At 41.5% G+C, this 20748-nt stretch overlaps 1 protein-coding gene across 3 annotated transcripts in view; it reads left to right on the forward strand.

Annotated features, from left to right (window-relative positions):
• The window catches only part of FAM126B (family with sequence similarity 126 member B), a 103947-nt gene that overhangs the window by 67784 nt on the left and 15415 nt on the right, over positions 1-20748 (forward strand). For all 3 annotated transcript variants that reach the window (XM_044304975.1, XM_044304974.1, XM_044304976.1), the window contains 7 exons: positions 4783-4962; positions 7049-7129; positions 10181-10296; positions 10382-10477; positions 16303-16419; positions 17218-17305; positions 17506-17665. In XM_044304975.1, coding sequence (XP_044160910.1) covers positions 4783-4962; positions 7049-7129; positions 10181-10296; positions 10382-10477; positions 16303-16419; positions 17218-17305; positions 17506-17665 — 838 coding nt within the window. The remainder of the gene's footprint in view (positions 1-4782; positions 4963-7048; positions 7130-10180; positions 10297-10381; positions 10478-16302; positions 16420-17217; positions 17306-17505; positions 17666-20748) is intronic.

Raw genomic sequence — 20748 nt, forward strand, 5'->3', positions numbered from 1 at the left:
AGTCTCATATTCCACTAACTTGTGAGAAAAAATACAATTTTACATGAACTCACCATATTCCTCACGGAATACCTTGGGGTGTCTTCTTTCCAAAATGGGGTCACTTGGGTATTTATACTGCCCTGGCATTTTAGGGGACCTAAAGCGTGAGAAGTAATTTGGAATCCAAATGCGTAAAAAATGCCCTGTGAAATCGTAAAGATACTCTTTGGAATTTGGGCCCCTTTGCGCACCTAGGCTGCAAAAAAGTGTCACACATGTAATTTCGCCGTACTCAGAAGTAGGGCAATGTGTTTTGGGGTGTATTTTTACACATACCCATGCTGGGTGAGAGAAATATCTCTGTAAATGACGACTTTTCCCCTCTTTTTTTATTTTCTTTTTTTATTAATTTTTTTTTATACAAAGTTATAATTTTACTGAGCTATTTCTCTCACCCAGCATGGGTATATGTAAAAATACACCCCAAAACACATTGCCCTACTTCTCCTGAGTACGGCGATACAACATGTGACACTTTTTTGCAGCCTAGGGGCGCAAAGGGGCCCAAATTCCAATGAGTACCCTTTAGGAGGGCATTTTTAGGCACTTGGATTCCAGACTTCTTCTCACGCTTTAGGGCCCCTAAAATGCCAGGGCAGTATAAATACCCCACAAGTGACCCCATTTTGGAAAGAAGACACCCCAAGGTATTCTGTGAGGGGCATGGCGAGTTCCTAGAATATTTTTTTTTTTGGCACAAGTTAACGGAAAATGATTTTGTAAGCGAAAAAAAAACAAAAAACATTTTCCGCTAACTTGTGCCAAAAAACAAAATATTCTAGGAACTCGCCATGCCCCTCACGGAATACCTTGGGGTGTCTTCTTTCTAAAATGGGGTCACATGTGGGGTATTTATACTGCCCTGGCATTTTAGGGGCCCTAAAGCGTGAGAAGAAGTCTGTAATATAAATGTCTAAAAATTTTTACACATTTGGATTCCGTGAGGGGTATGGTGAGTTCATGTACGATTTTATTTTTTGTCACAAGTTAGTTTTTGCAGTGATCCAAATTTTTTTTTTATGCCACTGCGGTGGGGCGGATTGAACGCAAGTGTGCACACAAGATCAGGCCTGATCGGGTGAACACTGCGTTTTTTTGTAGAGCCTATAGAACATGTCCTATTCTTGTCTGCAATTGCGGACAAGAAAAGGCATTTTCTATATAGTTCTGGCAATGTGCGGATCCGAAAAATGCAGGAAGCACATTGCCGGTGTCCGTGTTTTGCAGATCCGCGGTGTCCGTGCTTTGTGGATCCACGGATCCGCAAAACACATACGGACGTCTGAATGGAGCCTTACAGGGGGATGATCAATGACGGGGGTGATCAGGGGTTAATAAGTGACGGGGGGGGGGGTGTAGTGTGGTGCTTGGTGCTACTTACAGAGCTGCCTGTGTCCTCTGGTGGTTGATCCAAGCAAAAGAGACCACCAGAGGACCAGGTAGCAGGTATATCAGACGCTGTTAACAAAACAGCGTCTGATATACCTTTCAAGGGTTAAAAAAATCGCATCTACAGCCTTCCAGCGAATGATCGCCTCTGGCAGGCTGTAGATCCACTTGTTTACCTTCCGATCCTGTGAACGAGCGCTCCTGTGTGTGTGCGTTCACAGGAAATCTCGCGTCTTGTGAGATGAGGCGTAGATGCGTCAAGGAGGAATAAACCGACCACCCAAAGGACGCATCCCTGCGTTAGTCGATCGGGAAGCGGTTAAACTAGCTGGGTGGGAGGAGCTATAAATTAGCTGGATGTTAGGGGCAGTGATAGGGGAGTGTGTGTAACGAGCTGGGTGGGAGGAACTATAAACTAGCTGGGTGTTGGGGGCGGTGATAGGGGAGTGTCTGTTACTAGCAGTGAGGGAGGAGCTACAAACTAGCTGGGTGGTGTTAGGAGTGGTGCTGGATCTGTTGCAGAGAAAAAAAATTATGGGTTTGGTTAGATACAGCAACAGGAAGTTCTACATACAGGATGGGAACAGACCAGAGTCTATCAGTTTACATAGTGAAAATGGGGTAGCAGAGTCCAAATTGAAAAAAAGCATGTGGAGGATGTACATGAGGTAGGCACCTACATGAGCATGTCTGTTAAAAATCAAAGTGTTCCTGGAAAACCCCTTTTAAGCAGTAAGTATTAAGAGTATGTAGAGATATAGCTCCTGTTTCTATGTTGTCGTATAACTAGACCTATTTAGTTGCTTAGAAAACTGGGCAAAAACCCCTTAAAATGTTTAACACCATATTGGTTTTCATTTGTTTCTGAGTACTGCCCTCTTCACCCCATTTTTTCTTGCGATTGGTTGAGGTCCTATGCCAATCATGCCAGCAGTTCAGAAGAGATAGGAAGCCCTTTAACCAAAGCGGATGGCTTGAAAACTGATTTTAGTGGGAAGTTTTCTATAAATGTTGTGTCGCCTTCAAATACCATTAAATTTATATAAACTATTGACTGACTGTGCTGCACCACTTATGTTTTGCTGTGTCCGAGTTGCCTCATTTATTATAACCCAGAGCTGCATTCTGAATGCTGCAGAATTCAGAGCGAACCTCTCTAAACATTCAGTGATGACTGAAGGTCTGTCCATAGCTTCTTCTGGTGTCTTGCCTTTGGGGAAGCATACTCTTCTACACTGCACAGTAACCTGATGTAGGAAAAGTGACCATCCCAGTGCTTTACAGAAGCTAAGTTTAGCCTGGAGGTGTGTCTGACGTCAAACGTGTCAGCTATTTCCAGAAACAACCAGCGGAACTGTGAATGCAACTCTATAATACAGCCTGTAACTCCAGCTCAGAATTGTATGTTCCAACTTTTTAGAGATTGTATCTGCAGGTAAAATTGCTGTGAAAAATGGTCACAAAAGAATAAACTGGTCTGAATGGAAAGTGGTTTTACCATTATTATTTTGAAAGTGTCAGGGCAATTTTATATTATTGCATTTTACTCATTTTGGCCTAAAAATATTTTTTTTTGTTGGTCTTTATTAAAAATGTTCAGCAGTTTTTGTGATAGACTGATTTTTAACTGCATGTGTTTGAAGACTGAGTTCCATCAGCTGACTGTTCATGTGAAAGCCTTATTTCTGATCTCCTGACCTCATAAACACTCATAATCGCTAAACTCTTATCAAACTGCTAAGAATATGGCTTAAAGGGGTGATGCAGGAAAATAAATGTATGACTTATCCTCAGGATAGGGCATCAGTTTCAGATCTGCAGGGGTGCGACACTCGGGACCACCTCCGATCAGCTGTTAGAAGAAGCCTCGAGCACTGCAGCCCCTTCCTAGGCCAGTGACATCACTGTGCATCTTTTACATGGCCTAGTTGCAGCTCAACACCACTTAAGTTAGTGGGGCTGAGCTGCAATACTCAGCACTGCCACTATACAATGTATGGCACTGTGCTTGGAAAGCTGCCGGGAGCCTGCATCTTGGACCGCGTCTTATGTGATAATGATGACCTATCCTGAGGATGTCAACATTATCTTTTCCATGATAACCCCTTTAATTGAGTGTTTATGAGGTCAGGAGAACGGAGATAAGGCTTCACATAAGCTGTCAGCTGATGGAACTCATTAGAGACAGTCTGCACATAGACTGATTTTTCACCTCATGTATCATAAAAACTAAAGGTGCCCATAGCCTTTAATTCCAAGGTGCTGTACATCTAAAAATAAAGGGGGTATATATACATATTATAAAACAAAGTAAAATGAGCATGAACCTATTAACAACTGGCACAGAGGCGGAGAGGGGCTTGCAATCTACAACAGTTTTCACTGTATAAAGTACAACTTTCAAAGGTGGTCATACTGTAACAAGTTTGTCTCATGCAGGCAAACCCGGTCCATACACCCTAATTGGGCTTGTGGTCACCATAGAGACAGGTCCCCTCTTCTATGATCTAACATACAGGTGAAACTCGAAAAATTTAAATATTGTGCAAAGTTCATTTATTTCAGTAATGCATCTTAAAAGGTGAAACTAACATATGAGACTCATTACATGCAAAGTGAGATATTTCAAGCCTTTTGTTATAATTTGGATGATTATGGCTTACAGCTTATGAAACCCCAAAGTCATAATTTTGAGGTACCCTTTGCTCAGGGGGTATGGATTAATTAGCTGACTAGAGTGTGACACTTTGAGCCTAGAATATTGACCCTTTTCACAAAATTCTAATTTTAAGCTGCATTAATGCAATTCCTTTTAAGTTGCATTACTGAAATAAATGGACTTTTGCACGATATTAAAATTTTTTGAGTTTCACCTGTAGATTGTCCCTGTCTACAAGTAGCACCCACGCTGGCAGTATTTCATGGACACCCATAGCCTGACTGGCCATAGCTTCCTCTGCAAAGTTGACTGTTTTTGAAAGGGCTTTTCTCTGATGGCACAGCCTCTTTGATTTATATTAACATAAATTAAGGCAATATCTAAACTGATGTAGACTTCTAATGTTTGCTAGTGATGCATGCAACTATTCTGCAGACAGCCTCTTCTGAATTGTACTTGCACTGTACTTCTGAGAAGCTGAGGCAAGGAAATAACCAACCTCTGGATGTCGATTGTGCAGTCACTGAATGAGGGCATTGCATTTGGATTGTTGTGAATCGGCCTCATGTAGTAACAGACTTGGATATTATCTTGAAGCTCCTTGGAAACTACATTGCTTGAGCTTTATATTGTGATCATCACTTTCCACTAATTACAAATATTCCCTTTCTCTTATTTTTCTGTTTCTGCAGCTTCTGGAACCGATCTGTCACCAGCTGTTTGAGCTGTACCGCAGTTCTGAAGTGCGACTGAAGAGATTTACCATGCAATTCCTTCCAGAGTTGATTTCCATCTATTTGCGTCTCACTGCCAGCCGTGATAGGCAAAGCAATGGGTGCATTGAAGCTCTCCTGTTGGGCATTTACAACTTGGTAAGAACTTTATTTTTCAAAACCGTGTTGTTGTTGTTTTTTTTTTTTTTTTTTTTACTTTATTTTAACAGGGAGGATATTAGGAGAATACTTGTATTCTTCATGAAGTAACAGCATCACTGCGTTGTGCCTTTGCTCTTTTATTCCTTCCTAGAAATGTATGAATAGACAACTGGATGTTAGTATTGTCCCAACGCCCATTCAAATGTACTGTATTTTTTGCTTTATAAGACGTACCCCAGATTTTAGAGGAGGAAAATAAGAAAAAATATTTTTAATCAGACCTCATACCAGATCCTCAGATCACACCCCCATAAATATTAGGACATCACATCAGACCCCCATATCAGCCCTCTATGTCAGAAGTGAACCACAACAGACCTCAGATCAGCCCTTTTTCTTTCAGACTCCGCTACGGGTCCGGTATCGTGCTCCCCTATCTTCTTCGGCCCGCAATGCATTGTTTCCTGACTGCGTGCAGCGTCAGGTCATAGTGTGTGCACTACGTCCTGATGCTGTATGGGGTCAGTACAGTGGAGAGCGGGCCCTAGCAAGAAGACCAGGTAGGGCGAGTATCGGTAGTGCTTGCAGCGCTGCTTCCCCGCTCCCGGGACCTAATGCATACTAGTGAGCACATCCATAATGGAAGCGCTCGCTAGTATTCGCAAGTACCAAATATGGTACTTGTGAAAGAAAGTAGAGCAGAGTTGGTGGGACCATAGGATGTGGAAGTGGCCCCTGAGTACACGGGCCACTTACCTTCTGTTGATGTGCAGAGGGCACAACAACCTATAGCACTAAGAATGAAGCCTGGCGGGCTGCTGCATGCTGTCCACCTCTGAGTTCAGGTCTGGAAACCTGACAGGCAATAAGGAAGAAAGCTGGGGACTGTGATGTAGCGCTGCGAATGCAGAATGACCCCAAGGAGGTGAAGATAAAATGACACTTATTGGTGACAAAAGCAATGGGTTTCATGGTTGTACAGACCCCTTTGCCAGGATAGATACCGGTCTACCTAGCCTGACGAAGGGGTCTGTCTGAACCTGAAATGCATTGTTTTTGTCACCAATAATATTTATTTTATGCTGCACCACAGTCCCCAGCTTTCTTCTTTATCACCACCCAGTCACATGTATTCTGAAATATTCAGGAGGAGTAACAGTCATGGCACAGTGCAGCACTCTTTGAGAAGATGCTCCAGCATGGTTAGTGCATAGGAAATGCAGGTATTTACTGAAACCAATTTCAGATATTTAGATCCACGCTGCTGATATCTCGAACCAGAAATCCAAAGTAGCTGGGAAGACCAAGTCCCTCCTTTCCACACGAGCACACATACAATCACTGCAATCTGGCCACGTTGCCTCTCTCTCTCTCCTGGTTTCCTCCTCCTGTAATCCCTCTCAGAGACAAACCAGAGAAGATTCAAGATAGTGAAGTACTGCAACACTAGATTCGGCCAAGGATATTTATTATACTTACAGGATATTATATAAAACACGCATGTAATAAAACCAGATGTCCTAGCAAGACCGACCCAGGTTTTGATGCTTTTTCAAAGGCCTTGAACCTAGTGTTGCAGTATTTCACCATCTTGGATCTTCTCTGGTTTGTCTCTGAGAGGGATTACAGGAGGAAACCAGGAGGGAGAGGGAACGTGGCCAGCTTGCAGTGATTGTGTGCTCGTGTGGAGAGGAGGAACTTGGTCTTCCCAGCTGCTTTGGATTTCTGGTTCGGTATATCGGCAGCACGGATCTAAATATCTGAACTTCTGTGGTGAAGGTGGCCTACTTCTATAGATCCTGCAGTGCCAAAAAACTGTGGACTCTGGACAATAAGGTTTTTTATTGTTTAATTTACTGAAACCAACAGGTCCACTTTAAGACAAATATATATTTTATAATGAAATTTACAATAAGTCTTTTAAAGCTGTAACAAAATGAATGAACTCTGAACATGAGCAAAGGCCGCTATAAGTAAAAATATTGTAACTTGAGGCCGGTTTAACTTCAGGTCTTGCATTTGCTCTGTTATGTGGCCGTTATAAATACTACAACCTTTGAACGATGTCTTCTCTTATTTACAGGAAATTGCTGATAAAGATGGAAATAATAAGGTCTTATCTTTTACTATTCCATCATTATCCAAGCCTTCAATATATCATGAGGTAAGAAAGGGAAGAGAAACATTAGAATACTGTATAGGGAAAAAGAACATTCCTTCCATTACAGAAGTGATTAAACTTCTGGAAACAATACCCTGTCTGCATGACGTATACTGAGGGCCAAAAACATCATTCAGTACATCAGGATAGTAACTGCATAAGTTTGAGTTTCCAGACTAATATAGAGGCATAAGAGAGAACATAACGGGGCTTTAAAGACATGCTACATACATCCTTAATAACATATTAGTAAAGAAAAGTAATTACATGTTTTACAGATCTTGAGATGGCCATGGGGGAGGCAGTCTTGGAACCATTAGAAAGTAAAGGAGCTTTTATACTGGCTAAGAATTGGGGCAACTATCAGCAACACGCGTATTGCTAATCACCCTTTAAAGGGGTTATCCAATATCTCCATAAGCTCCCCCATGAAAAAAATCCGATGTCGGGGAAGAGCAGCCAATGGCAGTTGGGGACGAACCTCCCTACTGTCACCCGCGGAGGTTTGTCCTCGTCTGCTATTCTCCCCAATTTCCCCCGACACCAGATGTTTTCATCCGTGTACAGGGAGAAGCGGCGGTGCGGGGACCAGGAGCAGTGCAGGGAGCGGGGTAAGTATATTACCTGTGAGGGGCCCAGCACATGATGGGCTATTGGAGACATTGGATAACCCCTTTATGGTGACACATGAACCTTTATTTTTCTAGGCAGCATATTGCCCTGTGTAAACAGGGATGTGCTGCCCGCAAACAATGAATGTGTATGGGGAACAAAATATCACAGTAGGAATCATTCATCCCCATACAGAGGGGGTGATTGCTGCATGTATATTCAGCTCTCCCCTCTGCTCAATGATCAGAAATTATCAGGAGCAAACAGTTCGTTACTAATAGTTGCCTGTGTATTGGCAAGGGAAAAGGGACCTTAAAGGGGTTCTACGGGAATTAAGAATATGAAAATACTTAAATATTACTTCATGATAAATATATTCCCAAATGCCTTTCATTAGTTATAATGGCTCGTTTTGTCTAGGGAGCAATGATTAGGAGAAACCAAATGGCCGCTGTCCTATTAGCACACACAAAACCTGTCCTAATAACACAGCAGGACAAGTTACTTCACAACATTGAGCTAAAGAGCTGCTTTATTCTGCTCTGCTTGTCAGGGATTATCATCCTGAATATAGCTGATATGATCTTTAGCTGAATCTCTGTAGGAATGGAGTTCATGAGCAGATGTGGCTAATGAGCAGCAGCACTTGTATGCAATCTCCATTACCACAGCCCTACATTACCACAGTCTGTACTGTCCATCCTCACTGTACTTCATGTCTCCTTATGAACTCCAATCCTACAGAGGTTCAGCTAAATATCATCATATTAAACTGTATTCAGGATCAGGCAGTTCTTTACCTCAGTGTTGTGAAGTACCTTGTCCTGCTGTGTGATTAGGACAGGTTTTGTGTCTACTAATAGGACGGCGGCCATTTTGTTTCTCCTAATAATTGCTCCCTAGACAAAACGAGCCATTATAATTATATTCCCAAATACCTTTCATTAAAGTAATATTTATGTATTTTCATGTTCTTCATTCCCGGAGAACCCCTTTTAAAGGGGTTGTCTGACTTCAGCAAATGGCATTTATCATGTAGACAAAGTTAATACAAGGCACTTACTAATGTATTGTGATTGTCCATATTGCCTCCTTTGCTGCCTTGATTAATTTTTTTCATCGCATTATACACTGCTCATATCCAAGGGTTACGACCACCGATGCATCGCAGATACGAAGTGGCCAGGATGGGAGCTGCTGTGCATTCATGCGCATCCACACTCCCGTGGTCCAGGCCACCAAATACGATAGTGCTTTTTCCTATAGTGTGCAAGCACGGCCACCACTGCTGGATTTGCAGGGTGGTCGTAACCCTTGGATACGAGCTGTGTATAATGTGATGAAAAAAATGAATGGACAATCACAATACATTAGTAAGTGTCTTTTATATTAACCTTTTCTACATCACAAATGCCATCTTCTGAAGTGAGACAACCCTATCCTAAAAGGTCTTGGATGTTTAATATACAGCAAATGTTGTTTGCTTGACCTGGTCTGACTTGGCACCTGTCTCCACATTTTTGGGGGCAGGCCAGAACTGCTTCCAATACCCTTTGCTTATTATCATTTTCTTCTGTGTTGCTTCCCTGCATCTTTCACAGGTTTTCTGCTAATAACTTGCAGTGATCTATCAAAAGGCGTTTATTTAACACGGTTTTTAGGGCAGGTGGCAGGTTAAAAAAAATCACAGAAAAAACTAAGGTAAAAACATCTTGCACGGTATGATATATAAATTTGCGGATGTCACTGGCCACATTATTTAAGAAAAATCACAGAAATAAGATAATAATGCACTTAGTAAAGTATATGCAAGCATTATATATGGACAAAGTCCTCACTCTGATACAATAAAATCTGAGACACTTGGTCAATATATTTGGATCAAAACACATCTGTGCCCGCCTACCAAGCGCCAAGGTGGTCTCAGGTCAGGCGGGTTCTACGCTAAACCTACCTAAGTCATTGTGCTTCTATGTTCAGGAGCGCAGACGCCGCACATATGGTGTGCTGCTCCTAGTCGCATATATATAATGCTTGCATCTACTTTACTAAGTGCATTATTATCTTATTTCTGTGATTTTTCTTCAATCATGTGGCAGATTAGTTTCTGCAAATTTCCGCAACTCCAAATCAATGCTATGAATGTGAATGAGGTTGTTTCTTCAGCGAGTGCATGAACTTCTGCAAGACTAGACAAGTTTAGATTAATTGAACAGTCAGTTTCATTTTTTCAGCAGATTTGTTGCTCTGGGTAAATTTTAACTCCAAAACCTCAGGGCTGCAAAATAACCAGTTCCTCAACCAAGTCAGAGTGCTGCCTAGATTGTTTTAAGCCTAATTGAAAGTGAGGCTTCATAGTTGCAAGCGATTAAGGTAGAAAAGATCAAACTTGTACAATGGTGGTTTATTTTGCTGTTTATATCTTCCTATTTGTGGCATTAGCCATCATCCTTGGGTTCCATGGCTCTGACAGAGGGAGCTTTAAGCCACCATGATCTCATAAGAGTGGTCTACAGCGATCTTCATCCACAGAGAGAGACCTTTACAGCACAAAACAGGTGAGAAGAATTTTGGCAGTGATCACAATGTATATTAACTGTTTTGTGTCATTGGTGTAAATTGCAACATTTTACTATTCTACAGGTTTGAGGTACTAAGTTTTCTTATGTTGTGCTACAACTCTGCCATTGTGTATATGCCACCTTCTTCCTACCAGTCTCTATGCAGGATGGGTTCCAGGTAAGGAGCAAAGATAGATGTTTGAAAACTGTTTTTGAAAACGAAAGGGGAGAACACAATGAGCAAAGAATGAATGTATGTTGGTAGTATTTTATTTTGTTAGACCAGCTGATGACCCGACGTTGCTCGGGTATTTAATTATTGCAATTTTATATTAAATAACAGTCACTGTCACAATGGGCGACCCTTTAACGGGGAACTCCACAGCGCCCGTCCGTTTAATAGTGGCCCCTGTCCCCATGCATGTAGCAGTGTAGGTGTACAGTCATACGTCATATGACTGAATATTTCAGGACCTGCGAATTGCTAAAACCTTTGATCAGTTGTTATGGCAACCTGGAGTAGGACCTGCAAGCTTCTATTGGTTGATAAGGGACATGTGACCGTGTGTATGGCAGGTAGGATTTAAAGGGAACCTGTCACCAGTTTTATGGTGTCCTAACTAAGGGCAACATAAATAAGTGACTGATTCTCTTAGCAAAATGCTGGGTCACTTTCTTTAATTGACCCAGTCAATCTGCCAACATCTTGTATTGAAAAGCTCCAGCTGATAATGATGAGTCATGAATATTTATGAGCTCCTGACTCTCTCCACCCACCTGCTGCTGAATGACATTTTTTTTCCATATGAACCAGCAGCAGGTGGGCAGGGGAGTGTCTATATCCTAAATATACGCTGGACTCAATGACATCACGCTGGACTCAAATCAGCTCATTAGCATGTGGCATCTTTGTGTGTATATTATGAGGTAACAATCTGTCACACCAGTACGTGAATACATCTAAGGTACTTTTTAGTAGTTAATGATTGTATATAATTAGTTAGATTATAATCAAATATCCACATGACATGTTCCCTTTTAACCCCTTAGGGACACAGCCTTTTTACACCTTAGGACCAGGCCATTTTTTGCAAATCTGACCAGTGTCACTTTAAGTGATGATAACTTTAAAACGCTTTGACTTATCCAGGCCATTCTGAGATTGTTTTTTCGTCACATATTGTACTTCATGACACTGGTAAAAAAAAGTAAAAAAAAAAAATATTTTTTTGCATTAAAAAAGTCAAATTTACCAAAAATTGGGAAAAATTAGCCAATTTCAAAGTTTCAGTTTCTCTACTTCTGTAATACATAGTAATACCCCTAAAAATTGTGATGACTTTACATTCCCCATATGTCTACTTCATGTTTGAATTATTTTGGGAATGATCTTTTATTTTTTGGGGATGTTACAAGGCTTAGAAGTTTAGAAGCAAATCTTGAAATTTTTCAGAAATTTACAAAAACCCAATTTTTAGGGACCACTACAGCTCTGAAGTCACTTTGCGAGGCTTACATAATAGAAACCACCCAAAAATGACCCCATTCTATAAACTACACCCCTCAAGGTATTCAAAACTGATTTTACAAACTTTGTTAACCCTTTAGGTGTTGCACAAGAGTTATTGGCAAATGGGGATGAAATTTGAGAATTTCATTTTATTGCCTAATTTTCCATTTTAACCCATTTTTTCCACTAACAAAGCAAGGGTTAACAGCCAAACAAGACTGTATCTTTATTGCCCTGACTCTGCCGTTTACAGAAACACCACATATGTGGCCGTAAACTACTGTACGGCCACACAGCGGGGCGTAGAGTGAAAGGTGCGCCGTATGGTTTTTGGAAGGCAGGTTTTGCTGGACTGGTTTTTTGACACCATGTCCCATTTGAAGCCTCCTGATGCACCCCTAGAGTAGAAACTCCATAAAAGTGACCCCATCTAAGAAACTGCACCCCTCAAGGTATTCAAAACTGATTTTACAAACTTTGTTAACCCTTTAGGTGTTGCACAAGATTTAATGGAAAATAGAGATACAATTTCAAAATTTCACTTTTTTGACAGATTTTCCATTTTAATATTTTTTTTCCAGTTACAAAGCAAGGGTTAAAAGCCAAACAAAACTCATTATTTATGGCCCCGATTCTGTAGTTTACAGAAACACCCCATATGTGGTCGTAAACCGCTGTACGGTCACACGGCAGGGCGCAGAAGGAAAGGAACGCCATACGGTTTTTGGAAGGCAGATTTTGCTGGACTGGTAGAAACTCCAAAAAAGTGACCCCATTTTAGAAACTACGGGATAGGGTGGCAGTTTTGTTGGTACAAGTTTAGGGTACATATGATTTTTGGTTGCTCTATATTACACTTTTTGTGCGGCAAGGTAACAAGAAATTGCTTTTTTGGCACCGTTTTTTTTTTTGTTATTTACACCATTCATCTGACAGGTTAGATCATGTGGTAATTTTATAGAGCAGTTTGTCACGGACGCGGTGATACCCAATATGTATACAATTTTTTTTATTTATGTACGTTTTACACAATAATTTCATTTTTAAAACAAAAAAAATGTTTTAGTGTCTCCATAGTCTAAGAGCCATAGTTTTTTCAATTTTTGGGCGATTATCTTAAGTAGGGTCTCATTTTTTGTGGGATGAGATGACGATTTGATTGGCACTATTTTGGGGTGCACATGACTTTTTGATTGCTTGCTATTACACTTTTTGTGACGGAAGATGACAAAAAATGGCATTTTTTACACCGTTTTTATTTTTATTTTTTTACGGTGGTCATCTGAGGGGTTAGGTCATGTGATATTTTTATAGAGCCGGTCAATACGGACGCGGCGATACCTAATATGTATACTTTTTTTTATTTATGTAAGTTTTACACAATGATTTCATTTTTGAAACAAAAGAAATCATGTTTTAGTGTTTCCATATTCTAAGAGCCATAACTTTTTCAGTTTTTGGGCGATTATCTTGGGTAGCGTATGATTTTTGCGGGATGAGATAACGGTTTGATTGTTACAATTTTGGCGTAGATGCGACTTTTTTGATCACTTTTTTATTACCTTTTTTGGGAAGTAAGGTGGGCAAAATTCCAATTTCATCATAGTTTTTAATTTTTTATTTTTATGGCGTTCATCGTTCGGGTAAAGTAACATTACCGTTTTATAGATCAGGTCGTTACGGACGCGGCGATACCAAACATGTGTAGGGAATTTTATTTTTTTCATTTTTAATCAGTGATAAATGTGTTTTTTGATTATTACTTTATTTTCACTTTTTTCACTTTTTTTTTTGACCCAGACCCACTTGGTTCTTGAAGATCCAGTGGGTCTGATGTCTGCATAATACTGTACAGTACAATATATATTGTACTGTACTGTATTTTACTTACACTTTGTCTGAACAGATCTATGCTTTCAGCACAGATCTGTTCAGAACCATGGACAGCAGGACGCCTTAGAAGGCGTCCTGTTGCCATGGGAACCTTCCCCGTCTGCTCAGTAGTGTTCAGAACTGCGCAGACGGGGAAGGGTAAGGACGGGGCTTGGGGGGCTGCCTGGAAGCTCTCTCCCTCTCCATTCAGGGGACTGCAAAGGCACAGCAGCCCCCCGATGGGAGAGGGAGGGAGCTCCCTGAGCTGTTAACCTTTTCCATACAGCGGTCCGTACGGACCGCTGTATGGAAAGGGTTAAACGGCTGACATCGCATCACCGATGTCAGCCGTTTATACCAGGGTGCCAGCAATGTGCTGGCACCCTGGTATACCCACTAGACGCCAACGATTACGCAATGGGAGGCGGGCGGGGGAACGCGATCCCGCCTCCCGCACCGCCCGCAACCCTCCCCCTGCACCTCCCACCGTGCTCAAATAACTCAGGGGTGCAGGGGGGAGGGATTCTGTTCAAAATTTTGAATCCTAAAGTTTCTGATCCCCGCGGTCAGGGACCGCGGGGATCATAAACTGCAGAAATCGCAGCAAACCGCAGGTCTGAATTGACCTGCGGTTTGCCGCGATCGCTGACATGGGGGGGTCACGGGACCCCCCCGCGCATTTAGCCTAGGTGCCTGCTCAATGATTTGAGCAGGCACCGGGTTCCGATCACCGCCAGCCGCACGGCAGTGATCGAAAATGCACAGGGCGTACATGTACGCCCTGTGTCCTTAAGTACCAGGGCACAAGGGCGTACCTGTACGCCCTGTGTCCTTAAGGGGTTAAGTGAAAGGCTGGCAGGCTTGTATTGGCTAATTCAGGTAATTTTTTGGGAATATCTCGGAAACGGTACGTCCTAGAGAGCTGAGACCCCCGCAAGATTTATTTCCAGGTAGCAAGGGATGTGTATACCAAGTTGCGTTGAGATGGATGGTTGCGTTTTTGAGTTTTTCGCGGAACATACATACGTCATTTTTTTATATATATAGATTGCACATGGTCATGAAACAACCTAAATTGTATTGGCGCTAAAGTGTGCTTCTAATCTGAAGGTAAAATATCCCTATAAAGTAACATAATTTTAAGAGATTTTTAACCTAAACATATATATTCTTTTTCTTTTAAATTTTTATTTATTTTTATCACTATCTATCTATTATTTGCGCTGATATCTGTGACTCTGCCCTGCTCACGCCAGGTCTACAATCGTGGTAATGGCATGGAAGGGGGCGGCCAGCAGGCCCCTCTCATTCACCATTTTTCTATGCCTGTTTCAGGAATGGAAAATTGTCTAAATTTAAGACAGCTTGGAAGCTGTCTTACATTTAGAACTGGCCCTGGATATGCCGAAGTTATTTAGAGTCCGTCGCCAGTTTAGGGCTTTATTAAGAACAGCGTCTAAAAGGCCAGTCTTGATAAATGTGCCCCAAAGACATAGGTTGACATTTACTGATTTGTTCATCTCTCTTGCCAGATTTTGTGTACATTGGGCCAGGATAAACTGACTTATGTCATTGTCAGAGGGCAGGAGATTCAAAGGGGTTATAAAGCAGTGCAGTGATTGGCTGAGTAGGCCTTTCTCGGGAATCTCTGCATACTGAGACCACACCAGAAAGAAGAGACCAGCTGGGTTTAATTTTTTTTAAACTGGTTTTAGCACTTTACTTAAAATTTTGACCTTCTAGACAACCCCTTTAAATGGGGTGTTCTGTTTTATTGCTGGAGGCTTTGATGAGGTGGGATGCTTCCCTGTGACTCCTTGGACACAGGAAGGGGAATTTACTCCATAACTTTCTAGAGACTGTAACTCTTTCGGGACATATTTTTATTTTTTTATTTTCCCTTTTTCCTTCCTGCCTTCCAAAAGCCATAGTTTTAATGGCACCTTTTAATTAACCAAAGCTTGTATTGGATAACAGGAAAAAAAATCCTTTGTGGGATGAAATTAGAGAAAAAAGACAACTCCGCCAGTGTTTTTTGGGTTGGCGTACAGTTATGTTGTGGTGCGTATAAGAGTTAATAGGCGAGGACATTTCTCTGCCTTGATTCCCATTCATTTCAGCTGCCCTAAAGCATGCACCCTCCAGTACTGTCTATATAGACAGTGCAGGAATTAAATCACATTATGTCTCCTCTACAAACTTGACATTAAAATGAAATACATGGGCCTTTCCCTTTATGATTCTTATTATTGAGGACAGCAAGGGGCTACACGATTTTGTGATCTTATCAGTTGCCAGTATTTTTAGGGTATATTTGGCGTTTTATTTGATTCTTAGAAATGTGCAGATCAGTCCCTTTATGACGTTTGATATTGCGTATCGGACATTTGTATCTGAATCATTAATTATTCTGCTGTGCTGCATCTCTTCACCTACATACAAAGTGGTCTGGTAGAGGATTGATTTGTATCACTGGGGCTACAACTACTTCTGAGCCATATAATGCTAGAAGTGCTGTATGAGTAAATCCTTGTAGATGATGTGCACTTCTCATAAAAATTTAATGAAGGATAAAAAAAAGTCTTTTTTTTTTTTCTCCCCCCCCCCCCTCTTTACTCCAGATTGTGCGTGAGTGGCTTTCCTAGGCAGCAGGAAAAACGTTGGAAGGAACTGTGTGGTCGTGTAGTGCTGGATCCTGATTTTATGGTCCAGCTGCTCACTGGTGTATATCATGCCATGTAAGTCTTCTCAGATATTTGAAATAGATCCTATTATTTGGTGGGACCAATAAAGTGACAGACTAGGAGGTTTACTGAATGGAACACGAATCTAACATACTGTTCACTGTATATCAGCATCTCACTAATGTGACTTTAAATTGGAAATATAGCCACACCACTTATATCTGTAGAGGAAGGGTTCACCTGTAAATATTTCCTGGAGGTAATCTGGGGGGGGGGGGGGGGTCTTTTGAACCCCCATTATCATCCATCAAGCTGTGTACCCCTTTGTCTTCAGGATCACCTGACTCTTTCCACTCCCTGCACAGAGACTGTACTATATAAACATGCACTAACACCTTCTTAGTCAATATGAGCGGGCTCATAGTTTAATGCATGGCTAGGAAGAAAACCTGAATACTACATTTATCTGCCTGTACAATGTTTCCACACTCCATGCCTATTGAGATACCATACTCTGTAGGCATTTATCTGAAAATTAACATAGAGAGGGATTGTAACATCTGGCCAATTACAAATATTGTGAAGCAGAATGATACAAATTGCAAATATTGTGAAGCAGAATGATATATTTTGTTATAAATGATCATAAAGACTGTACAAGACCTCCAAAACCTGCAGCTAGATTATAGTCAGAGGGAAAGAGCTTTTTTCCGCTTTCCCTATAATAAAGCACACAATATTTGATACAATTTTAAAAGCACATCTTGTCAGCTCTTTGATTTTTTTTTTTCTTTGTCATCCTTGCTCTGTCCTTAGAAAATGACTTCTGTTATAAATGTGTCTCCTTAACAGATACAATGGGGAGTGGGAACTGGGGCAGGAGGTTCTGGATGACATCATCTATCGTGCCCAGCTGGAGCTTTATTCTCAGCCCTTGTTGGTAAGTGACCTGTCGTACCTCCTACAATAGTCTTGATATTGCACGAGCAAAGATTTTATTTTACGGTGTTATGAGCTCATTAAGCAGCAGAGAAACATGAAGTGCTGAAAGTCATCAGCTCTGTATAAAGAGTAGAAAACACTGACAGATCACAGATGTCTTTGGTAATTAACTTTTTTTCTTCTCTCACTTCTACCCAGGTTGCAAATGCAATGAAAAACTCATTGCCGTTTGATGCTCCCGACTCTTCACAGCAAGGACAGAAAGTACTGAAAGTTGAAGTGACCCCAACAGTCGCTCGTATCTCTCGGACAGCCATCACCACTGCCTCAATACGAAGGCACCGTTGGCGGAGAGAAGGTAATGGCAGGATATTTAAGTTTTATTTTACACTGCTGATGGTAATATGCATATATATAAAAGCCCTTAATATGTTAATTTTGTTCAAATGAAATTACGAAATGTGATTCTTAATGTAATTATGTATATTAGTTTCCAGTACAGGATGAGCCTTTTTGAGCCTTCTTGTCCAATCCTTTGTTATCACAGATGATAAGCAGCTGTCAGAAGTGTCCCTCCTGTTCCACACTCGTAGGAGCTGAGTGTGAATGTGTATGGTGGTGGGGTTGTGAGGAACAACTGTCAAACAAATAAGTGTTTGTCTGGCTTCTATCTAAGGTGTAAGGCCACCTTAATTTCCTTACATGCTCTGGTACCCTAGGTGTAAAACATAGGAAGATTGCTGCTTTTTTTGAAGCTACATGTTTTATGATGGATTCTGAGGTACGAGCATAAATAGGCTTAAACAATAGCGAAGTGAATACGAAATTTACTAACCAGTGATAAAGACATATACAGAAAAGACATTACAGCTTAAGGGTCCATTCAGATGTTCGAAGTGTTTTGCGGACAGCAAAACACGGATACCCCACATCGCCAGCACTATATAGAGAATTCCTATTTTTGTCTGCAACTGCGGACAAGAATAGGACATGCTCTATTTTTTTCAGAGCCGCGGCCCGGAAGTGCGCATGCGGACAGCACACTGTGTGCTGTCTGCATCTTTTCTGTCCCCATAGAAAATGAAAGATACAGATCACATAGAGCATAAGATACAGAAACAATGACTTAACCTGCAATCAAAGGGCAAGCTCCCAAAAATGGCACCCAAAATTCTGAAAACGAGAAATGACACAAGGTAGTTCTTGCACAGAGGTCTTCCTTAATCTGTTGCCACATATAGCACTCCATTATACCTAGTTCAGAGTTCCCCATCCTCAGAAGTCTTGTGTGCAGCATGCATGTACAGTGACATCAATCAGAATGCGGCCTAGTACCAGTTACCAATCCTTGTAATGGTAGAATAGGGTCCTCTCTCTGCTCACTACACTAACAAGTGAAAATCCTAATGTGGTAGAACCATATTATTGATACTTCCATAAACACTACTTCTAAAGAAATCACAGAATTTCTTGCCCAACAAAGTACAGAAAGCACGGAAAACCTTTACTAGTCAGTAATGTAAATTATTAACCGATCTCCTCCTAGGTTTTTTTGCTGCTTTTTGTTCATTCAGCTTCTCAAAAATGGAATACAAATTTATATAAAATAGATAAGTCATATGTGTCCCAAAGTAGTAAAGTTAAGTTGACTTAAATGGAGTCTTTCACCTAAATTCACACTAACACCATGATCTACATTATAGTCCCCATATTGGAATGCTACTTACCGTATAGCTGTCCGTCGCTTATTTTCGCTAACAAAAATAACACTTTTATTCAATATGTTTATTAGATTCTGAAGGTGCCCAGGGGCAGCGTTCATGCAGCCGGTGCCCAGGCCCTTTGTCGCTTTTCATATGAAACCCCTCCCCTTTCACCCCTCTGGCCCGCCCTAGGTTCTTCAGAAATCCAGAGAAGTTTTCAAGATTTGCCACGCCTGCGCACTTCATTCCCAATTCCGGCACATGCGCGTTAAACGCTCTTGTGCCTCTGCCCATAATGGGGCACGGCGAATATTGTGAACGGCGCTGGATTTCTGAAGAACCTAGGGCGGGCCAGAGGGGTGAAAGGGGAGGGGTTTCATATGAAAAGCGACGAGGGGGCCTGGGCATCGGCTGCATGAACGCCGCCCCTGGGCACCTTCAGAACCAAATTAACATATTGAATAAAAGTGTTTATAGCGAAAATAAGCGACAGACAGCCAATATGGGGACTATAATGCAGATCATGGTTAGTGTTCTATAATGGTCAGTTTAGGTGAAAGACTCCCTTTAACGTAGTTAACCTAGCTATATTATATTTTTTATTATGGCTCTCGCCAATAATTTAATTAGTGTGGGGAATTGTCTTCTGTCAGAGCAGAAAAGTCAACTGCCACAAGTGGCTGGATGGTGCTTATCTGCCGTATCCCTATGGCAGTAAATGTGCAAGCTCGGCTGATCCAGCGTGTATTTGGGGAAAAAAATAATAATATAAATATATATATATATATATATATATATATATATATCTCAGAATAAATAGCTGCCTGCCAACAGCTCTATGACTTATGACCCACTTTAGGTAGTCGGGTTGACTGTGGCAGACATCTGTAGCCTGACTATTGGATGTAGGTGATGCACATGGCATGTTCATGATTTGTAATTGCAGAGCCTCTGTTTAAAGCGCTGTCCAAGATCAGAGAAAACGTTTTCTTTTTTTTTTCCAGAAACGGCGCCTCATCTGTCCATTGGCTGAATCCGGTATTGCAGCTCATTGAAGTGATTGCCATATGCCCATGGACAATTGTGGAACTGTTTCTGGGCGGGAAATTATAATTTTTTATTTTTTTTCCTGTAATCAGGACAGCCTCTTTAGCCTGGAGAGACACATAACCTGTTAGCCAAATATCAGACATCTATCTCCTCCTTGCGCATGCTCAGTGCCGGCATAGTGTTCCTTCCCTGTGCTGGCATCAGCCTCAGGTAAGGAACTGCGCATGCAAGAGCTCGCGCATCGCGAGATTACAGCGATCTAACTTTGTGCGCAAGGAGGAGATTCAGGGGACGCAGTCGGTGCTGGGCTCCTTCACAGGTTCGTATAGCCCCTTGGGCACCTTACCAGGCTCATTTACATATCTATAAAATCATTTTTTTTTAACACGATAAAAGCACACAGTGCTACGGGGCAGGTATATTGCGGACATGCTAGCGGCGATCTAGCTGTACAGGTCCGCAGCTCTATAGGCTAAAACGAGGTAACAGAATCACTTAAAGGCAGTGCTGGAAAATAATGGTGGCCACACAAAATATTGACACTTTGGGCACAATTTGGCCATTTTCACTTAGGGGTGTACTCACTTTTGTTGCCAGCAGTTTAGACATTAATGGCTGTGTCAAAGTCCATCAAGAAAAACGCAGCCGGCACTGCTACATGTGTATACCGTCCAAGACTACCCTCCAA

Source organism: Bufo gargarizans, chromosome 8 (genome assembly GCF_014858855.1).
Source record: "Bufo gargarizans isolate SCDJY-AF-19 chromosome 8, ASM1485885v1, whole genome shotgun sequence".
NCBI classification, from domain to species: Eukaryota; Metazoa; Chordata; class Amphibia; order Anura; family Bufonidae; genus Bufo; species Bufo gargarizans.